A 22,345-nucleotide genomic window follows, 5' to 3' on the forward strand; every position below is an offset into this window, starting at 1 on the left:
GCATTGGCAGATGAATTCCTTACCACTGAGCCACAGGGGAAGCAGCTCCTAGGGTGGGTGGGACCCAAACCCTTAGAGGCTGCGATGAGCTCTGCTAAGCTCTGTTTCCCTTGATCCTCATCAGAAAGGTAGGGGGCTGCCCCAGAAGTTCCCTCAGTAGTTACGGCCTGCTAAGACCTGATCCAAAAGGCTACTGTTCCATGTCGGATGGAAGAGGGGGCTGTTTAGGACGTAGCTTGTGGTTGGGGCTCTGTTTGCAGTTGGAGACCCAGAACATCATTTAATGCCAAACCAGAGAGGGTCTCAGTAGCCATCCAGTGAGGGCAGCAATAGGACTGGATTACCTGGAGAGCCCTTTCATGATATTCCAAAGACCTTGAACTCAGAATGCAAAGGTCCACAGTGAGGTTTAAGCAAGTGTCTTTTGATAAAAGCTTCCTGAATCATCTTAATATGAATCTCATTTCCAGGGAAAGAGTCACTGATTTAGGCCAACTCCCCAAGTGGTTCAGTGGTAAAGAATCCACCTGCCAAGCAGAAGACACGGGTTCAATCCCTGAGTCGGGAAGTGGCATCTCACTCTAGTATTCTTGCCTGGAAAATCCCATGGACAGAGGAGCCTGGTGGGCTACAGTCCAATGAGTTGCAGAGAGTTCGACATGACTTAGTGACTAAACAACAACAACCCCACATTTTATTTATTTTTTTAATAGTGTTTTCCCCTTTAATATAGTGAATAGGTTACTTCTCCAATGGGGGGAAAAATTATAAAATTGGTTTGATCAAGGATTATCTTTCAAATTTTCTTACTAACAGTACAATTAATCTACAGTTATAAATAACTTATTTCAATTCACCATTATATCAAAATTAAAAAGACAAGACCAGTAGTCTTGAAAGAAGATAAAAATTAAGTAGAAACAGCATAGGAATGGAAAGAAAGACAAAGCTCACCAAAGCTAAGTAGAAATGACTGTTTCCAATGTCCAACAAGAGAGCCAGCAGAGTGTGTTAAGAGCGTGGGCTCTGGTACCAGAATGTATAACAATGGCACATTTTCGGTGGGAGAACTAAGGCCCAGACGGGGGAAGTGACCTGCCCCAAATTTCACAGAAAACCAACAGCAGGGTCCAGAAACCCTGTCTCCCGATTTTTCACCCTTTTTCTGCAGAAGAACCACACCTCCTTACCTGTCACCATTCCTGGATTCTTTTTTTTTTTTTTTTAGATTTTTAAAAATAAATTTACTGTTAATTAGAGGATAACGGCTGTACCATATTCTGTTCCTGCTGTACATCACCATGAGTCAGCCATAGGTACATACATACGTCCCCTCCGTCTTGAACATCCCTCTCAGCTCCCATCTCATCCCACCCCTTTAGGTTGCCACATAGCCCTGGGTTTGAGCCCCCTGATAAATACAGCAGATTCCCAAGGCTATCTATTTTACATATGGTAATGTATATGTTTCAGTGTTACTCTTTCAATTGGTCCCTCCCTTCTCCTGGGCTCTTTCAAACCCCCTGGTCCTACCACCTTCTTCCATTCATTGGGTCCTGCAGGCACAAGCCCTCAGTGCAAGCCACAAACCTGGCCTCATCCCTGGCCTGAGCCAAAGATGACTTAAGGCCCTTTGTCCACTGACAACAGGCCCACGTCCCAAGGCTTGAGCCCAGGAAACAGAATCTTGTGAATAAGGCCCAGGTCCTCCCAGCTCCATTTCCAGCTTCTCAAGGCAGGTGCACTTCCTTTCCCCGTGCTCCGGACACATCCGCTCCACGTCATCTGTTAGCACGCCATCAAACAATTGTTCAACTTCCCTTCAGGGACACACCACGTTTAATTCTGTAACAAGCCTGTGAGCAGATAGCATTATTTGGAGATGAGGTTGAGAGGTTAAGAAAGGAAAAGAAGTCACACAGATGGTGTACAGAGGAACTGGGGCTGGGGCCAGGCAGAGCCCACTCTCATAACCACACACAGCATGCTATCCAACCCCCACACCCCCCACCCCAACTCTGGTAAATCCCACATTCATCCTTCCAGGCCCAGCTGAGAGGCCACATTGCACCCCAGTGAGCGCCTCCTTCCCCCACCCCAGACACGTGCAGAGCCTGGGCTGCATGTTACAGCAGCCCTGACCGCCTTTACCCACTTGTTGGTTTGCATATCTGTTTCCCTTTCGAGACCCTGGCTGTGTGGTCAGCTCTCCTGTCTCACCTGACTGCCTGAGTATCAAGCAGGCCCTCAGAAGATGTTTGCTGAGTGACTGAGTGAGTGAACAGATGAATGAATCAGCACATCAGAAATTGAGATCTGTCAGCAGCATCCCACGTGTGGAATGGTGCCCATCAACACACTCGGGAAGTGGTCTGATTGCGTGTGCTAGAGGGTCCAGGGGAGTATAAACCAGCAACGGGTTTGGGCCAGAGCTGTTCATCCTAACATTGTCACTTGCCACCAGTAGGACTCCTTTCACCTCCAGGGCATCCGCTACTCATCTGCGGCAGGGGGATGACAAGAGTCACTGTGCATCCACCCTGGATGGGATGCTGGGGCATGAAATGGGAACCATGGCAGAGGCACTCCTGCCCTTCAGGAGCTTCCAGACAAGAGAGGGGGGTGGAGCACCAGGCAGTTCCTAGGGTGCAAGGAGGCTGCTGCGGGAAGCTCAGTGGTAGGGTGCGGTCGGGGGCAGCCTGCAGGGGGTCTGCCAGATAAAACTGGAAAAAGCACGTCAGGCAGAAGGGGCAGTGAGTTCCCAGTGTGTGTGGGGCCAGAGCTCTGGGGACCACATCATCCAGGACCATGTAAGCTGAGCCAAGACATTTGGACCTCACCTCTGAGCAGTGGGCTGAGTGGCTGTCACTCAGGAGCTCCATGGCTATAGACACAAGTTGAAAAACTGGTACATGGATGGACCTGGAGATTGTCATCCTGAAAGAAGTAAGTCAGACGGAGAAAGAAAAATATCATATGACAGCCCTTATATGAGGAATCTAGAAAGAAATGATACAAATGAATTTATCTACAAAACAGAAACAAACTCTTAGGCATAAAGAACAAACTTATGGCTGCTGGCAGGAAAGGATGCGGAGAAGAGATATTAGGTAATTTGGGATGGGATGTACACACAGCTATATTTTAAATGGATAACCATCAAGGATCTACTGCCTAGCACAGGGAACTCTGCTCAATGTTACCTGGCAACCGGGATGGGAGGGGAGGCTGGGGGAGAATGGATACATGTATATGTATGGTTGCTGTCCAACAGGACAGGTACCTTTGCTGTCCAACTGAAATTATCACAGTATTGTTAAGTGGCTACTCCAATAGAGAATAAAAAGTTAAAAAAAAAAAAACAACAAACCTAGTGACCATCTCTGCTGTGACATTCTTTGGGCATCCCCAGGTCACGGCCTCGTTCGCTTTGTCACTGAGAGCTGGGTAACACGGGCCTCCTTAAAAGCACAAACATGCTAAATGTTAGAGAGACGATGGGGGACAAGGGAACCCAGGCAGAGGGTAAGAGATGCTGGAGAGCACAAGAAGGCATGTTCAGTTCAAGGGTTTTAAGTGCTGGGGGCTTGTGCTTACAGGAAGTAGCCAGGTGCAGACGTGGGGACACTGCCCCTGGAGGGGACGCTGAGTTCCTGGGCATCCAGCAACCCAGGATTAGAAAGAAGCCAGGATGCAGGTCCCGGGTGGGGACGTGATGTCACTGCCTGGGTCCTATAATGAAGCCCCAGATGGTCCAGGATTGAGGGACAAAGAGGGAGGGCGTGCGGTTTTATTGAGCCTCTACAACGTGTCAGGCCCCGGGGTAAGCACTTCCCTGGACTCTGCTGCTCACAGGAAAAGAGGTCTATTCTCAAGCACTGACCTCAGCTCCCAGTGCGTGCCTCCTGCAGTGAGCTACGAGCTCCACGGGGCAGGCCTGGTATCCGTCTCGTGCCTGCTGTGTCCCCAGGACCTGGTGTATGTTAGGTATTCCATGGTGGTCTTTTTTTTTAACTTTAAACTTTTGACTTTGTATTGGAATATAGCCAATTAACAATGTTGTGGTGGTTTCAGGTGGACAGCAAAGGGGCTTGTCCCTACACATACATGTATCCATTCTCCCCCAAACTCCCCTCCCATCCAGGCTGCCACATAACATTGAGCAGAATTTCACCTGCTCTACAGTGGGTCCTTGTTGATTATCCATTTTAAATAGATCAATGTGTACAGGACTACCTCAAACTCCATAACTATCCTTCTCCCCACCCTTCACCCCAGGCAATCATAAGTTCATTCTCTAGCCTCCACAGTGATTTTGGATGATCCAACTTTCTTTTCCTCTGTCCTCCTTCCTGCTCTTGTTAGTTTTCTCTTTCCCTTCCTTTCTTCCTCCTGTGTTCCAAAATAAGGTGAGTCATCTCATTGAGTTCTTTAAAGAGCCGGAAGTTAGGTTATGGTTGGGGAGTTTATTTTGAAAACAATGGAGAGTTTTACAAGATCCGTTAGACAGTGGATTTGAAGAAGGAAGGAATTGAAGCTCAGAAGCATTAAGTTACTTACCCAAAGTCACACAGCTAAAAACGAGTGGGGCTGAAATCTGACCCACTTGCTTCTGAGGCCAAACACACTTCCTCCCTAAATGAGAGAACTCAGAAAATTTGGCTCCAGGGATGGACGATGGGAGGCCAGGATTGCCGCAGCTGTGTGATGTCAGGCAAATAACACCTCCCGCCATTGGTTTCTACATCCAGGTCTGAAGAATCAGGCTGGAATGTAACTGGAAGGGTGGCAGGCAGGGCCAGGCTCCAGTGCCCCCAGGCCAGCAGGGTTTAGGCAAGAACCTGGGGAGGAGGTGATCTTAAGATGACCTCACACCGGTTGAGCTCTGTCTGACCTCTACCCATCCTCAGTAAATTGGTCCCCATTTCACCAGAGATGACTAAGAAGAAAACCTTTCTATAGGTACACGTTAGTTTTTAAACTTCTAACTAAGGAAAGGGTCGTTCCCGTGAGAAACTGGTTCAGAGTTGATGGTGCAGACCATTTCTTATCTCTCCATCATCTATGCAGTTCTGACCCATCTCATTCAAGGCCGTGAACTTTTTATTGAGTTATTACTTGGCCTGTGCTTTGCGCCAGGCCTGGGCAAGAAGAGATGGCGTTGGGGTGGGGGACGTACCGTGTGGGATGCTAGATTTCCGTGTGGTAGGAGCCTCCGGCCGGTACCTCTTAATGTTACGGGAGCTGGGAAGGGGGGAGGCATGACTAAGTCTTTCTGTCTTCTTTTTTTCTGTCCTGGGTTTGCGGTGGCCACAATGAGGGGGAGGAGGGGAAGTGAACCGCTGGAGGGGCAGCCCCGTCCTTGTCTCGAGTGGGCTGGGCAGCAAACCCAGAAGGAGGCAAGAGTGAAAAATTTCCTGGGTGGCCACCTGGTTCCTCACTGGGTCCTAAGTGAGTCTAAAGGATCTGCGGTTACCTTTGGCCAACTGACCACATCCCTTTACCCCCTCCCTCTTTGAGACCCACTAAAGTGACAGTCAAGGAATAAAAAAGGACCAGTCTGTGAGGGAAAAAGGAATAGGACAGCGACTACAGTGTCTTCAAGATTTCAACTGCTTTAAGTACTTTTCGGGTAGCAGGAAGCAGTTGGTCAATGAAAGAACTTATGGAGCAAGGCAACCGTTAGCGGTGGTCCTTCATGAAAGTGTGTTCTCAGAGGTGGCTGCGCGTGGCAGTCAGATGGCCAGACACCCCAGGGTCCACCATTCCATCTGTGCAGTGAAGTCTCAGTATAACCTTGGCAAAGTCAGTTTCTTCCTTCGGAGACTCATTTCCTCCCATCAGTAATGGGAAGAGGCCCTACTGAATTCTTATCTGCTGGTGCCTGAATTACCTTGAGCTTCCCATTCCTGCCCCTCAACGTGTACAGGCACATTTGTTTTGATGCTGCTTCTGAAATGAAGCAAAGGTATTTTTGCATTTTTTTCCCCCTCTCCCAGGACACTTTTCAAGCCACTGCTGCAGGTGGTCTTCAATGGGAATTTCATCTCTGACATGGCAGGACTCCCACCCAGGTGTTAGGATGAGAAATACATGGAACGGAGGGGTTGTGAGGATGTAACACCTTCATGTGGAAGAGCCAGGCACGGACGGGCTTCAAAGGGGGCTGAAGGACTCTCTGCTGGGGATGACAGAAGGGGCTGGACAGAGACACTGGTGTTCGCACTGGGTAGAAAATTCACAGAGAGAGACAATGAGGAGGGCCCTGTGGGTGGAGCTTACAGTGGCAGCAAATCCTGGAGATAAGAAAGTATGTGACATCCGCAGAGAGCTACAAATACTGTAACTACAGGAATCCATGGAGATATCACCTGAGTTACGAATGGCCAGGTAAGCAGTTTGCACTTCAGCCCACTGACCATGGGAACCTCTCAAGTTGGCATCGTGATTTTTTGAATAATTAATTAATTCATTAATTTGACAGTAACAGGTCTTAGCTGCAACACCCAGGATCTTCGTTGTGGCCTATGGACTCTCTAGTTGTGGTAAACAGACTCAGCTGCTTCACAGCATGGGGGATCTTAGTTCTCTGATCAAGGATAGAACCCTGATCTTCTTAACCACTGGACCACCAGGGAAGTCCCAGCCTTGTGACTTTTTAAAAATTTATCTATTTGAAGTAATTGAAGTATAATTGCTTTACAGTCTTGTGTTGGTTTCTACCAAACATCGACATGAATTAGCCATAGCCATGTCCCCTCCCTCTTGACCCTCCCTCCCACCTCCCTCCCCAGCCCACCCCTCTAGGTTGTTACAGAGCCCTGGTTTGAGTTCCCTGAGTCAGACAGTAAATTCCCACTGGCTATCTGTTTTACAGATGGCGATGTATGTTTTCACGTTACTCTCTGTACATTCCACGCTCTCCTTTCTCCCTCGACACCCACCCCGAGTCCACAAGCCTATTCTCTATGTCTGTGTCTCCACTGCTGCTCTGCAAATAGGTTCATTGGTACCATCTTTCTAGATTCCATATATATGTGTCAGTATATAATATTTGCTTTTCCCTTTCTGACTTACTTCACTCTGAATAATAGGTTCTAGGTTCATCCACCTCATTAGGACTGACTCAAATGTGTTCCTTTTTATCAACCTTGTGATTTTAATACACAGATATGGCCCAGCTACCTCTCTTGAGCACCTATGATGTGCTACTTATTCCATGTCTCTGCACTGCACACCAAGTGTTCATGCCCTGGCCACTGGGTCACTGGGCAGTCACATGTCTCTCTTGCCATTTCCTCACTGTCCTTCATGCCTAGCTGTCTTTACACAAGCTCCTTCCTCTATGGACAGGCCCCTTTCCACTTCACAGCCTTCCTGCTGGAGACTTTGCTTGAAGAACATTCCTCTGGGAGGCCTCTCCCCTGTGGGCAGTTCCCAGACCTCCCCTGTGCCCTCCACATGGCACCTCCCCTGCTGTCCTTGCACCAACTGGCTTTTCCTTATTTATCTGTGAGTGAAAGGGCAATGACTTGCATTTTCTTGGTAGCTGTCTTCCCTGAGGCTAACCAAGGACCGAGAACAGGGCAGGCTGTTGAAAAGTGTTGAGATTGGGAAAATAGAATTTGCAGCTATCTGGGCCAGGCCCTTGACATAGCAGATCTAATTTTTTTAATTTACTTATTTTTTTAAAATTACTTATTAGTACTTATTTGGCTTTGTTGGGTCTTAGTTGCAGCACAGGGCATCTTTAATTTTCATTGAGGCATGCACACTCTTAGCGGTGGTATGCAGGGTCAAATTCCCTGATCAGGGATCAAACCCGTGGCCCTGGAATTGGGAGCACAGAGTGTTAGCCACTGGACCACCAGGGAAGTTCCAACAGATCTTATTTAATGCTCCCCTCACACCTGTGAGACTTGAGTTACTCTCCCCATTTTGCATGAGAGATGTGACTAAGGTGAGTTTATGCATCCGCTGATTTGCAGATGTGGGATTTAAACCCAGGTGTGTCTCCTCCGTGCTGCTGCAGAGCTCTTCTGCTCCACCATGCTCCTGGGACAGTGACTCCATTGCTAGATGGAAAGACATGAGGTCAGAGGAGGCACAGACAGGCCACTTCCTCTCATTCAATTTTCTCTGTGCCCTACTCAGCTGGGACAGCTTCTACTCGGCCTCTCAAGATCCTTATCTGCACCTGCGCTTGGGGAACTTTTCCTACACCTCTCACACCCCCCAGGAGAGTTGGAGAAAGGAGTTTTCCACGTGGTCACTGGACATGAGTAACTGTGACTTCCCCTCCTCTGCACCCAGGCTTGGAAAACCCCACCCAGGTCTTCTGATAAAAGCCCTGGGCCCTGCAGGATAGACCAGAGGAGAACTCTTCACTTCACCAGACTTACTGAGACCCTTGCAGGGAGGTCTGAGCCGGACAACCTGAGATGAAGCTCATCATTGCCGCACTGGTGTGCCTGCTGCTGGCCGAGATGTGGTTACAGGATGCGGACGCCAAGAGCAGTGAGTTTGGCTGGAGTCACTATGCTTCTCTTTGGGGAGGGCGGAGACTCAGGCGGGCACTCTGGGGTTGCAGGGTGGGGAAACAGGATCACCTTGCGCTCCCTGCCTCCATCTCCACTCCTTCGGGAAGAATTCTACCTGAAGAGGAGGAAGGGAGGCCTTGGATGGGGGCAGGGGGCCAGCAAGAGAAATGTGAATCTGGAGTCCACACTGACCACTGAGCAGCCCACTTCAGTCAAAGGAGGTCTGCTTCGTCTAGACCCTGCAGATTGATGGACGGAAGTGGTGAGGTCATTTAGGCCAAGCTGGAGGCCTGAGGTCCAGAGGAGGGACTGAGAGGGGTCTTGCCTCCACCAGGTAGAATCTGAGGTCAGGACAGATTGGCTAACCTTGGGCAAGTCACTTGACCTCCCAAACTCTGGTTTTGCCATCAGTAAATTGGAATTTGATTATGCCTACCCTCTAAAGCTGGTGAGAGAATACTGACCAAATGACAGACATGTGAAACAGGCTGTGCAAGCAGTTAAACTAGGAGGTCTGAAATGCAAGTCTTTTGAGGGTGGGCTGTGGGGTGGGGTTGCAAACCCCCAGAGTGGAACTTGGGGGTCAGAGCTATGAATAGGGTAGAGGGCCTTCTGGAGTGGTTGGGGGTGGGGGAAAGCTTGTTGCTTCCCGGAAGCTCTTTCCTGATCACTTCTTCGAGTTTAAGCTCCTATCACAGTCTCTAATCCCGCCCCAAATAGCGGACTGCAGTTGAATCAGACTCACCAGGGCCCCAGGGCCCTTGAACCCAAATGTGGGGCCAGAACCATGCACTAGTGGTGGGATGTCACAGCTAGAAGAGCCTTTAGAAATCAGTCTAAAAAGTCTCGTTTTACAGCTGGGAGGTCTGGAGTTCAGAGGGAAGTCTCCATCTTGACCAAAGCCACACAGCTGTTTTGTCGGGGCCCGGGACAAAACCCAGTGTCCTGACTCTGAACCCCACCGAACCCACTGAACCCCAGGGTCCTGACTCTGCCTGAATACAGAACGAGGTGGATGATGAGACACTGGGGTCCTTTGGATGTGGCCCCAAAGCCTGAGCCTGTCCTGGAAGCGTTTCCCCCCCCTCCATTCTGAATGAGAGGAACTCAGTCCGGGCTGAGAAATGAATGCGACCCATTCTTGTGCTTCTCTTCTAGTGCACGTGTCATCCTCCAATTGCTGTTTCATAACGGTGAAGAGAAAGATTTCTCTGAAGAGAATCCAATGTTACAAGAACATCAGCTCCACCTGCTCCTACAAAAACCGTCTGATGTAAGTGATGTATCTTCTTCCGTCCCTAACTCGCTTCTCCAGAGAACAGAAACCGGTCCACCTGGGATTAGAATAGCAGACGCTAGATGGCGATGCTCCACTAGATTAAGGTTTTGTTTTGTTTTTTAACCAAGCCTTCCAGCCTTCCAAAACCTTCGGTGCAGAGCCAAGAGTGGACGCCAGGGAGAGCACCTGTGCTCCCACAGTGACATGGGTTTCTTAAAGCTCCAAGGCGCCAAGTATTATATCTCAATATTTTATGCCCAGAGCTTAAAAGCTCCAGGCACTACTGTGTGATGGTACGAGTGAGGGGGGTCTCAATTAGTTCCTGTCTCTGGATTTGCCAACCTATAACCTTGGGTGACTCCGGGCAGGTAACTTTTCTGAACCTGATTATCTGAGTAGCTCTCGGCAATCCTGACCTGTGAAGTGGCGTAACCACAATCGCTGCATCACAGGGTCCTTGCAAAGCTGCAAGGAGGTATCTTACCCTTGACACGCAGTGTCTGTGAGACATGAGACGCTTCCATGTGTGTTATCTCAGTCAGCTAACTATCCTGGGGCATGCATTTTCATCATCATGAAAACTGAGGTTCAGGGAATTAGAGAAATTTGTCTAAGGTAGTGCAGATAACTAAAGGCAGAACTAATCTATGGTTTTTGGACAGCAGCCAAGTTTGGGAGGTGGCCAGATCAGAAAAGAAACACACATACGCACACCCAAAGCAATGACTCGGGGGTCACAAAAGGATACAGATGCACGAAAAGATGGAGCAGGTGAACTCTCAGAGATATTCTAGGAGAGGATTTGTTTCCAGGCTAGCAGGTTGTCTATAGCCTTTGCTCTTCCCTGATACACTGAATCCACCCAAGGGTCCAGGAAATGCAATTTTAAGAACTACCAATCCTCCCCCCGCAACCACCAACCCTGCTGAAGCTTGGGTGTTCCTCCCAGTGTACAAATCATAGATCTTACATAACACTTTATTTTACAGAACAGCTCAGGGGCACCCAGGAGCAATGCGGGGGTCATGGGGCTTGTGTGTGGCCCCCAGGGGGTGACTCAGGTGACTCAGTCCCTCTTCTATTCTCTGCCCACAGACTGAAGCTGACTGGAGGCCTAGAGGCTTGTGTCTTGCAAAAAGAATCATGGGTTCAGGCTTACTTAAAGAAGATAAACCTCTGCCAGTGAAAGGAAACGTGAGCTGATCCCTTCTCACCCTGGACTCAAGATACCACGTGGCTTCACTTTCCTCCCAACGTCTAACTTCACACCAGTCCTTCTGCCCTGTCTTCACCAGGTCACGCCAAAGGGTCTGCTGGGTTCTAATAAGCTATGTTGTTGCACTTTATATATTTAAATTCTAGAATCTTTAACTTCTGTCCCCCCCCTCCCCCCATGCCTCTTGGACTTCACAGGGATTTCAAGGTGCAAAGTTGATTGACATTGAGGGGCTGGGGCCAGGGGTTGGAGAGGAGGGAAACAGGTTGGAATTGGTGCCAGGGGAACTGACTTCTTATATTATTATTTAATTTTTATTGGAATATAGATGCTTTACAATGTTGTGGTAGTTTCTACTCTATAGCAAGGTGAATTCTTGATACTGTGGAACTGACTTCTTGTCAATAGGAGCCAATAAATGACTCAACACAACTCAGCTGACTGCCTTTGTCCTGGGGGAATAAATGTTGATTTGCGTTGTGATGTAGATTCTCTGTGGGGCTGGGTCCCCATCTCCCCATCTGCACTCTCTCCGCCCCTGCCCTGCCCTGCCCAGAGCGTTTGGAGGCTGTTTTATCCAGAAGTCACAGCCGCCCTAGCTGCGGCGGGGGGGCGGGGGGGGCGGCGCGGAGGGGTGGTTTGCTGTCTGCCTGTAAGACATTGCTAGCCCTGCTGTAGAGAGGAGGTGGCTAAGGGCTGGAGAGATCGACACCTACAGGCCTGAGGACACAGAGCAAGTCAGGATTGGATCTGGCCTTAGAGCTCAGGGTTCCTGCTGCGGTCAAATCACGTCCTACTGCTTGGCTGCCTACAAAACCAAACTCTCAAGTGTTGACAGAAAGGAAAATTGCCTTTAACCAGAACGCCAGCAATCTGGGGAGATGGTGGACTCAGGGTCCCCCCCAAAACCATCTTGGAAGATTCTGCTCAGCCATGAAAGCTTCTAATGGGAAACAGGGAAGTCATCTCAGTTAATCATTGGGATGGGATGGCAGTCAGAGTCCTCACCATCCCCCACTGTGTGCAATGCTTGTCGACTGCTCATTATCTTTTTTTAGATGCTATCTTTTGACATAGTGTGTTCTTGAGATTCCTGAAGGAATGAGAAGAACTGGGGAAGAGATCTGGTTATCTGTTACTTATTCTTTATTTCTATTTCTCTGATCTATGGAAAAAGCAACAAGTTAGGTAACCTATTGTATGATCAAAAGATTTGAAAGGTGTGCTAAGGCTGGAGATGATAGAGCATGGGATACCTGGTTTAAGGATAGTGACAAGACAAAAGTAGCCTCCTGAAGAGAGCTCTTTTCTGCCAAAAGTTGCTTACACTGCTTTCCAGGGTAGAAATCTTTCCCAAGTCCCCATGTGCCAAGGGACTGCCTGGCACAGCGTGGCACAGGGGCCCTGTGTCCACTGGACAGGGCCTGGAGAGTTAATTAGCAGGATCTTTTCCTGGGGAGGGGCCAGGCAGGTGGGTCCATGTCTGATGGAGATGCCGACAGAGGTCATCCAGAGGAGGGAGGCAGTCTCAAGAGGAAACAGGCGAACCCGCAGGGGACAGAGAGGAAGAGGAGGCCCTGTCCCTTTAAAAGGGGCAATCACATGCTCCAACTTGTGTTAACTGCGACTCTAGGGAGACTAGTGTCAACTACACATTGGCACTTACCAAGAGCACTGCCAACGACTGAACAACAAAGGCATTTGCCATCTGCCTCTACAGAGATGGCTTCCCTGGTGGCGCAGAGGTTAAAGCGTCTGCTTGCAATGCGGGAGACCTGGACTCGATCCCTGGGTTGGAAAGGTCCCCTGGAGAAGGAAATGGCAACCCACTCCAGTATTCTCGCCTGGAGAATCCCATGGACAGAGGAGCCTGGTGGACTACAGTCCATGGGGTCACAAAGAGTCAGACACAACTGAGCGACTTGACTTGACTTTTTCACTTTTATGGAGATTGAACCCAATGCTGCTATAGCTATTGACCTTCGACAACCCCTGAGGGACTTCAGGGTGGAGGGAGGCACTCTGTGCTCCAGGGGATCTGGTGGGACAGGTCTTTAGATATTTGGATGTTTTTAGAAACAGATTCTATGATCTCAATTCTTGTATTTGCTCATATCTGGAGAAGCACTAAATTCCTTCATGGTGACATCAGATCCTCATGACTAACAAAAACCTTTTGTAAAATGAGTGCTTCATAGCAATGAACTCCCCCTTCACCAAAACTTTATATACTGACTTACTCCCACTGCCGCTTTGGAGCAGTCTCTCAGAGCTATCTGAGATGCTGTCCCACAGGCTGCAGTCCTCACTTTGGCTCAAATAAAACTTAACTCACAACTCTCAAGTTATACATCTTTTCTTAGCCATCACTAGCAAAGGAAGGAGTGAATTCTGGGTCTTGGATACACTGGCTTTAGAAGAGAAAGTCTTGTGTCCTGAGTCTCAGGGCTTCTCCCACTTTCTCCAGCAACATTCAGGCTCATCTTAAGCACCTCCTCCCTCTGCCCCCAAGACTTCCCTGCTTCCTGGGCTCCCCCTCACCCAGAACATTGCAGTATGCGGCTCTCAGTCACCTTGTTGCAAGAAGGGGTACCTGTTCCAGGGCACGAAAGTGGACTCTTGTCTAATACTCAGAAATGGGTTATCCGAGGAGACACATGTGCTGACAAAGCTAGAGACTTTATTGGGAAGGGGTGCCAGGGTGGAGGGCAGGAGGGGAAGGGAACCCAGGAGAACTGCTCTGCTCTGCCACCTGACTCGCAGTCCCGGGTTTTATGGTGATGAGATTAGTTTCCAGTTGTCTTTAACCAATCATTCTGACTCAGAGTCCTTCCTGGTTCAGCCAAGATGGATGCCAGTGAGAAGGATTCTGGGAGGTGGTCGGACGTGTGGTGTCACTTTTTGACCTTTCCTGAACTCTCCCAGTTGGTGGTGGCTTATTAGTTCCGGGTTCCTTACTGCAAATTGTTACTATGGTGCCTGGCTGGAGTGTGTGGTTTCAGTCAGTATGCTTTCCCTAACACCCTCTTGCCAACCCTGTCCCGCCCTTGGGCCCTGCCCCAGACTACTCTTCCTAGCATCTCCCACCTGCCACCCTCCCCATTGCTCCAAGGCCTTCAGAGCTGAGTCCAAACTCCCATCTTGACATTCCAATTCCCCCGCAAGCACGTCTCAACCTTCCTTTCCAAAGGTCTGCGGCATTTCATTTCTGAATCCCACACGCTGACTCTCTGGGGGTGTTCGCTGCAAGCCCTCTCCCCTCTCTTCCATCTTGCATCTCTTCCACAAAAGTCTTTGCTCTGAAGGTGCTACACCATCCTCCAAGGCCCATTCTCTCCAAGTCCCACGTTAGATATCAAATCCGATACTAATCAGCACTGTGTCATCTATTTCCCCCTGGGGCTCAAGTGTACTTAATGGCTGCATTACTCCGGGGTGGAGGACTGCTCAAAGCTGGGAGGCATGGGCCCAAGGAGACCCGTTGGAAGCTGATGCTGGGGACTGGTGCCATTGTTCTAGAATATCCTGGGCTGGTGAGCCAGATGCTCCCTGACATAACAGATGAGCCCAGTTAAGTCACACAGTCAGGGCCTGGCTACATCTGTATGTAGGGCGCCTCAAAGCGCCCCCTACTGGTTGGGAGTTATCCCTGAAGAAAACACTATGCTGTATTGGAGATTTTATTTATTTACTTATTTATCTGGCTGCACTGGTCTTGGGTGCAGCATGCAGGATCTTTAGTTGCAGCATGTGAAATGCTTAGCTGTGGAATCTGGGATCTGGTTCCCTGAGCAGTGATCGAAACCAGGCCCCCTGTGTGGGGAGTGCGGAGTCTGAGCCACTGGACCACCAGGAAGACCCCTGCATTTGAGATTTTAAACAAAATGTACTTTCTGCAAAAAAGTCAGCAGTCCTAAAACTGTACACATCTTTCCATAATAACTTCCCCTGTTGGCTCAGGCAGTAAGGAATCTGCCTGCTAATGCAGGAGATCCGGATTTGATTTCTGGATCGGGAAGATCTCCTGGAGAAGGGAATGGCTACCCACTCCAGTATTCTTGCCTGGAGAATTTCATGGACAGAGGAGCCTATGGTCCATGGGGAGGCAAGGAGTTGGACACGCCTGAGTGATTAACACTTCCACGCTTTTCCATAATAATATATTTAGCAATACCTCACACTCATCAGGCACTGCCCTCCTTAGATTGCAATGGCCCTTCAAACCCATGACTCACTAGCCATATTCATTACCCGCTGGGGAGGGAGGCAGGAGGGAGACCCACTGCCCATAGCTTACAGGAGAAGGAGTTGGGGCTCCTGCCAGGAATCAAGTGGCTCAAGACCTTACTTTAAAAAAATAGAGATCACCAATATTCAAAATAAATCCCCAACCAGCCACAATCCAAATAATACTAAATATTATTATTTAAGACATGGTACATTTTGCATCAGGAAACCAAAAGCACTCCACTTGAAAATTAAGGTCAAATTAGTCCAGGGTAGGGATAGAAGGCCCTGGGGAAGAACATTCTCGTACTCTGGTTTGGTCTTAGTGTGATTGGAATAGTTCAAGTCTTCAGGGTGTGATTTTTTAAAAAATATTTAATATTTGACTATTTAAATATTTTAAAATATTTATTTGGCTGTATTAGATCTTTGTTTCCCCATGAGGGATATTTCACTGTGGTGCACGGACTCTCTAACTGTATTGTACAGGCTCAGTAGTTGCAGCCTGTGGAGTTAGTTGCTCTGTGGCATGTGGGTGTGGATCTCAGTTCCCAGACTAGGGATCAAACCCATGTCCCCTGCATCGCAAAGTAGATTCTTAACCACTGAACCATCATGGAAGTCCCGGGTGTGAGTTTTTGATCCAGGCTTTTTACATAATTCTCCTTTGAGTTTGCACCCATATCCTTGGCCAGTTGGTTCTAAACCTGTGATGAGGGTTGGCTGGCAGGGTCAGGTGACATGTTGGAGGGTTTTATCTCAGGGATGACTCCTTAGATGCTAAAACCTGCCAAGCCCACCTGCTATGGGGAGGGGTCCTCCCTGGGACAGGAAGTCAGAGGGGAGTGGTAGGGAGAGACCCTCTGGAGGTGGTCACTGTACATGCCAACTGCCCTCCCTCCAAGAGAAGCTGGCCAGGCATCCACCAAAGTAACCACAGAAGTGTGAGCTGACACCCATTCAGGGAGCAGGATGTGGGATGTTACCAGCCCTCTCTGGGCCTGTCCCTGGTGTAATAATAGGAAGCTTTGGATTACATAGTCGGGTTGGATCTTATCCCCTGAGTGTCATGCTTCAAATTTGTCTGATGTCTGTCTGGTGAGGCAGAATTTAGACTGAGGGGATGGAGAAGTGGATGTGGAGTGGGGGAGGGGTAAGACAAGGTGGGAGTGGAGGGGAGCAGGATTTTTCTACTTACATGACAGCTTCCCGGGGACCCCGGCTGCTAGTGATGCAGTCGCTCTTCAGCCTCTGCAAGGGAACCTTCTTAGGCTTCTTTAACCGCAAGGAATCTGCTGTTTCTTACGGCTAAATGGGAAACAGCAGGTGACCAGGATGTGGAGTGTGTCTAGAAATAAAGTCACAGAGAAGAAGCATTGGAGGAGATGCCAGGTTTTTCTCAGCTTGAATGCAGCAGGGGAAGGCAAGCACAGAGGTAGAAGTGGGTCTCATCCACCCCAGGTCCAGTGCTCCTGTGCACTGCCCTGAAGGCGGGGGTAAGGCCAGGAATGTGCGCCTCAAGATTGTTGAGGTTGATTCCACATGGAGGGGACACATCATTAATGACTGAGGAAGGTTGGTGTGACGGGACCCGGATATGGACCCCGACCTACAGGGTTTGGAAAGATTCATTGTATTCAGACGCCAAGTCACGTCTGACTCTTTTGCCACCCCATGGACTATAACCCACCCAGCTTTTCTGTCCATGGGATTTCCCACGCAAGAATACTTGAGTGGGTTGCCATTTCCTTCTCCAGGGTTCTTCCCAACCCATGGATCCTACCGGCATTTCTACATTCACAGGTGGATTCTTTACCATCTGAGCCACCAGGGAAGCCCTTGGGAAGATTAGCTGGCATCAAAGAACGGGCCTTGGATTTGGAGTGGGCAGTGTAGGCTTTATTCTGGTTCTGCTGTGGCCTGGAGGTGGGAGGGGGCAGGTAGGATGCCTGCTGTCCCCAACATGGGTTCTCGCTTCTGTCTCCAGAATTAGAAGTTGAAACCTTGAGGGTCCCTGATGCTCTGATAGGGTCAGAAGTGAAGGGCTTTGTCTTAGGCTTTCCTAGAAGATGAGAAACTGAGAGAGAAGTGAGAGAGGAAGGAAAGGGGGAAGAGAGACTGAGCTTACCTGGCTGAGTCAGCACCTGGGTGCTGAAGGCATCTGCTGTGAGCCACAGACACAGAGGTCGGCGGAGACCTTCCCATGGGAAGGGGTGGATGCCAACTTCACCCTGAAAGTCACTGGTTTCTGATTTTTTCTGATTTTGTCTCAGCCCCTCAGTAGCTCTAGCTGCCCTGCCTGCCTGTGTAGGTAGCAGAGAGGATGGGGTAGCAGGGATCCCAGAGGGATATTTGCCCGGCCGGGGTCATGGTCAAGTCAAGATGGAAAGGGGGAGTGGGTCTTGAGTCTGCTAAGCTGGAGACTGAGCTGCCAAATCGTTTTCCAGGAAATGCAAGATGGAAGTTGTGAAAGATGCAGCTGGGTAGGCACTGTTTCCCCCTTAGCTGCTCAGACCACAGAAAGGAAGATGGAACACATATGTGCTGGCAGTCACCCTAGGAAGTGACCCAAGGAGCTGCTGTCTCCAAAATGAAGAGTGAAACCATAGAAAATACTTCCGGTGCTGGGGACTTTCCCCTATTACGTATTTAGTCCCGTCAAGGTAAGCACCATTTACAGATGGGGACACTGAGGAGCAGAGAGCTTAAATAACTTGCCCAAAATGTCTTGGGGAATAAGGGGTGAGGCTGGGAGAAACAGCTATAAGTTTACATATAATCACCAAGAGTTTTATGTCGCTGATGTCTTTTTCCAAGGTAAATGCTAAGTAGAAGTCTCATGCGCATGCTCAGTTGCTCAGTCGTATCAGACTCTTTGCGACCCCATGGACTATAGCCCGCCAGGATCCTGTGTCCGTGGGATTTTCCAGGCAAGAGTACTAGAGTGGGTTGCCAGCAGGAGGTGTGGATTCGATCCCTGGGTTGGGAAGATCCCCTGGAGGAGGAAGTCTCGTCCTGGAGAAAAATTAAAGCTGGCTCCTGGTGACTGGGCTCCTCCCATCATATAGGTGCTCCCTTCTGCTGCTCAGACCTAGAGGGTTATGGTTTGAAAACCACTGATTTGTCTAGGTCCCTCGTTTTCAGGAAGGTTTGTTGATGGGAGAGGACGGGGAACAGAGCAAAGATGTGGGCTCCTTGCTCCTGAACCTAGCTCCCTCCTGCAAGGAGCCTGAGCTAAGAATTTGGGAGGTGGGTGAGTGGGTGGGGAGTACCAAAAGGCAGGGTGGCAAGGAGGGAAGAGCTTGCACTCTGATGGAAAACCTAGCAAGTCTCTTGGCCTGAATATTTCTATCCCCATGCTCACTCCTGACTCCCAAATTTTGCTTACCTTTTGTACCTGCTTGGAATAGTCTCCCATCCAACCTCTGTTCTTGCGAGTCTTTCTACTCTCCTAAAACAAGCCCAGTGAGGGTGAAGGAAATGAAACAAAGAGCTAAGATTAGTGAAAGGAAATGAAACAAAGAGCTAAGATTAGCAGACAAAGGTGGTTCTTTGACAAGCCTATGATGAAGCTGAAACTCTCCTGAGGCTGATCAGGAGAACAGGAAAAAACAAAGGCCCCAGTAAGGGCGGTCCCTGCAGAGCCCACAGATTCCAGGAAGAAAATAAGAGCCTTCTACCAATAACTTTAATTTGGATGAAATGGATGGATTTTTTAAAAATCTGACTTACCAGATTGCAAGAAAAAAATTTTTTAATTCTCAAACTATTTAAAAAATTGAGTAATGGAAAATTTTCCACACATCCTCCAGTCTCCAAAAGCTTTAACAACTCTTCCTCCAAGCATTCCAAGAACTACTAATTCTAATCTTACACAATTGCTTCCAGAGAATATCAAATGCATGCACTCTTCTGCTCATTTTATGAGTCTTTGACATAAAAACTTGTCAGGAATTGCATGAGAAAAGATTACAAGCTTGTCCCAGCAGACACATTCCATTCTATTATTCCACCCTCTTCTCTGGCCCAGAAAGCCAACCTATGTGGATCACATCAATGAGATCGCAGGTCTCCTGGCTTCGGGTTGGGTTTGGACACGGGAGCCCTTCAGGGTGTTGGCAAGAGGGAGTCGTTAGGGCGAAGAACTGATTTCTCTGCTGCCTTCCTGTACCTTTCCCTGGATGAAGCCCTTGATCAGTGGTTTTCACTTTCTCTCCAGGTGACCCTCTCCATGACTCTCTTCATCCATGTTCAGGTGAACTACATTGTCCTTGCACCTTTCGGTCCAGCGGCGGTCACCGTGCTGTTACTAGCCTCAAAGAACCAAGCAGCCTTATGGTTTCTCCACACCTAGCCAAACACTCAATTGCATTTTTATTATTAAACTCTCCTCAAATCATTCCAACATCAATGTCATTCACTTCTTCCTGACTGACATAGTTTTGGGTACCAGAAGTGGCTCCTGGCAACAGACCTTCCAAATAGGATTCTGGAACTGGGTCGCTCATATATTTTAGGAGTATAATAACGGCATTTGCTGGCATCATGATTACTTAAATTATCACCAATAGTAGGATGGCAGATTGTGTTGTATCAAGCCCTCCAGGTGATTCTTAATGGGCACTAAAATTAGAGAACCAGGTGATTACAGCATATCCCATGGCCATCCCTGATCTACAGTGAGTAGACTGTAGAGGGCTCTTAAGGACTGCCCTCCTCTCATGGCCCCATCAAGGCCATCTCTTAATCTGTGTAGTCAAAACTATGCTTTTTCCAGTAGTCATGTAGGGATGTGAGAGTTGGACCGTAAAGAAGACTGAGTGCCAAAGGATTGATGCTTTCAAATTGTGATGCTGGAGAAGATTCTTGAGAGTCCTATGGACTGCAGCAAGAACAACCAGTCAATACTAAAGGAAATCAACCCTGAATATTGATGGGAAGGACTGATGCTGAAGCTGAAGCTCCAATACTTTGGCTACTTGATGGGAAGAGCTGACTCATTGGAAAAGATCCTGATGCTGGGCAAGATTGAGGGCAGGAGGAGAAGAGGGTGGCAGAGGATGAGATGATTAGATAGCATCACTTACTCAATGGACATGAAATTGAGCAAACTCTGGCAGATAGTGAAGGAGAGGGAAGCCTGGTGTGCTGCAGTCCCTGGGGTTGCAAAGGGTCAGAAAAGACTGAGCAACTGAACAACAGAGGAAGTGTCCGCTGGCCTTCTCATGGAGTACAGTTAGGGATGGCTGGGTAGCTTGCACATAATAGATACTTTTCAACAGCTCCAGTTCCCTGAGCTTTTGGACACCTTCCTAATGTCCCAGGGAGTTCTGGCATTTCAACTTCATCAACTGCAGGCTTCTTTTGAAGTCTAGATTCCAATCAGCCAATCTAGCTAAACAGTCATCACTCCCAACTACTTGCGCTAATGCACTGAATTATGAATTCTGGACAAGCACGTTCATACCAATGAATTTGACAAACTGAGTCTTATATGTTAATGTCCTCTTACAATTCAGTGCTCCACACGCCCCCCCCAAACTTTCCTCCTAATTGAGTGAGTGGGGGGACTTTCATACCCTTCCATCAGGGACTCCTGTCTGTCCTTCCCTCTGTTTCAGGACCTATTATCTTATAAGAAAATACGTTTAGGAACCTGGGGTCCGGAGTCAGCCAGACACGGACTTAAATCCTGTGTTCAAACTATTTACTTGTTATGTGGTTTGGAACAAATTGTTTACCTCTCTGAGCCTTTAAGAGGAACTGGTTGCTGATTATTACGTCATTGTGATGCTCCGAGAATCTAATAAATAACGAAAGTGCGGCAAGTGCTCAATCCAGTGCCAATAATTTCTATTTAAAAGTTTTTTTAAATTTTCATTAAAATATAGTTGATTCATAATGTTGTATAGTTTCTGGTACATAGCAAAGTAATTCAGTTATACATATATATAATATGAAAAAGAATATGTAATTATTCTTATATTCTTTCCCATTATGTTATTTCATGATATGGAATATAGTTCCTTATACTATATAATAGGAGCTTGTGTGTATTTATTTTATTATTTATGTATTTTTTATAATTTATAATTATGTATTTATGTATTATTATTTATGTATTTTTTATACATAGTACTACTAATTTCACTACTACTTTACTACTAATTTTTATCTACTAATTTCACACTCTTTTCTCTCCCCTACCTCTTTTCCCTTTTGTAACAATAAGCTTGTTTTCTGTGTCAGTCTGTTTCTATGCAGTAATTAAGTTAATTTGCACCATATTTTAGATCCCACATATGTGATAGCATATGGCATTTGTCTTTCTCTTTCTGAATCATTGCATTTAGTATGATAATCTCTAGGCACATCCATGTTGCTGCAAATGGCATTGTTTTATTCTTGTTTATGGCTGAGTAATATTCCATTATATATATGTATATGTGTGTGTGTGTGTTTATATATGTGTATATATACATATATATATGTATATTTACCACATCTTTATCCATTCATCTGTCAATGGCCATTTAAGTTGCTTCCATGTCTTGGCTACTGAAAATAGCACTGCTATGAACATTGGGATGCATGTATCTTTTCAAATTGGGGTTTATTCCAGGTACATGACCAGGAGTGGGATTGCTGGATCATATGGCAACTCTATTTTTATTTCTTTAAGGAACCTCCATAGTGTTCATCATAATGGCCATACAATTTACATATCCCCCAACAATGTAAGGAGGGCTCCCTTTTCTCCATACCCTCTTCAGTATTTGTTATTTGTAGACTTTTAATGATGGCCATTTTGACCAGTGTGAGTTGATACCTCATTGTAGCTTTGATTTGCATTTCTCTAATGATTAGTGATGGTGAGCCTCTTTTCATGTGCCAATTTGGTCATCTGGCTGTCCTCTTTGAAGGACACTAGCTGGCATTCTCTGCCCCTCAGGCTGGGTATCTACAGAGAAAGGAGAGACTGCAGAGGAAAGGAACATTGACATTGTGATGGAAGAAGGAGCCCATCCACCACCCCGAACATGATGCAAGTCAGCTTGCCTCCCTTCTTTCTTCACACCACCT

General features: G+C 47.8%; 1 protein-coding gene and 1 long non-coding RNA gene across 3 annotated transcripts; one reads left to right on the top strand and one right to left on the bottom strand.

Moving 5' to 3' along the window:
- Positions 1–763: 763 nt before the first annotated feature.
- LOC133055894 (uncharacterized) lies at positions 764–18,717 on the bottom strand. Of its 2 annotated transcripts, XR_009692710.1 has the most exons (6): positions 18,651–18,707; positions 17,391–17,493; positions 16,461–16,610; positions 3,371–3,461; positions 2,841–2,937; positions 764–1,856 (listed from the first exon to the last, which is right to left on the bottom strand). It is a non-coding gene; the product is annotated as an uncharacterized LOC133055894 (long non-coding RNA). The 2 variants fall into 2 exon arrangements; XR_009692709.1 differs by lacking the exon at positions 17,391–17,493 and having other exon boundaries at positions 18,651–18,717.
- Positions 8,381–11,386, top strand: CCL1 (C-C motif chemokine ligand 1). Its single transcript, XM_061140980.1, has 3 exons — positions 8,381–8,517; positions 9,699–9,813; positions 10,915–11,386. Exons 1-3 carry the CDS (start codon positions 8,442–8,444, stop codon positions 11,003–11,005), a joined length of 282 nt encoding a protein of 93 aa, XP_060996963.1. The 5' UTR covers positions 8,381–8,441; the 3' UTR covers positions 11,006–11,386.
- Positions 18,718–22,345: the final 3,628 nt, after the last annotated feature.

Source organism: Dama dama, chromosome 5 (assembly GCF_033118175.1).
Source record: "Dama dama isolate Ldn47 chromosome 5, ASM3311817v1, whole genome shotgun sequence".
Lineage (NCBI taxonomy): Eukaryota > Metazoa > Chordata > Mammalia > Artiodactyla > Cervidae > Dama > Dama dama.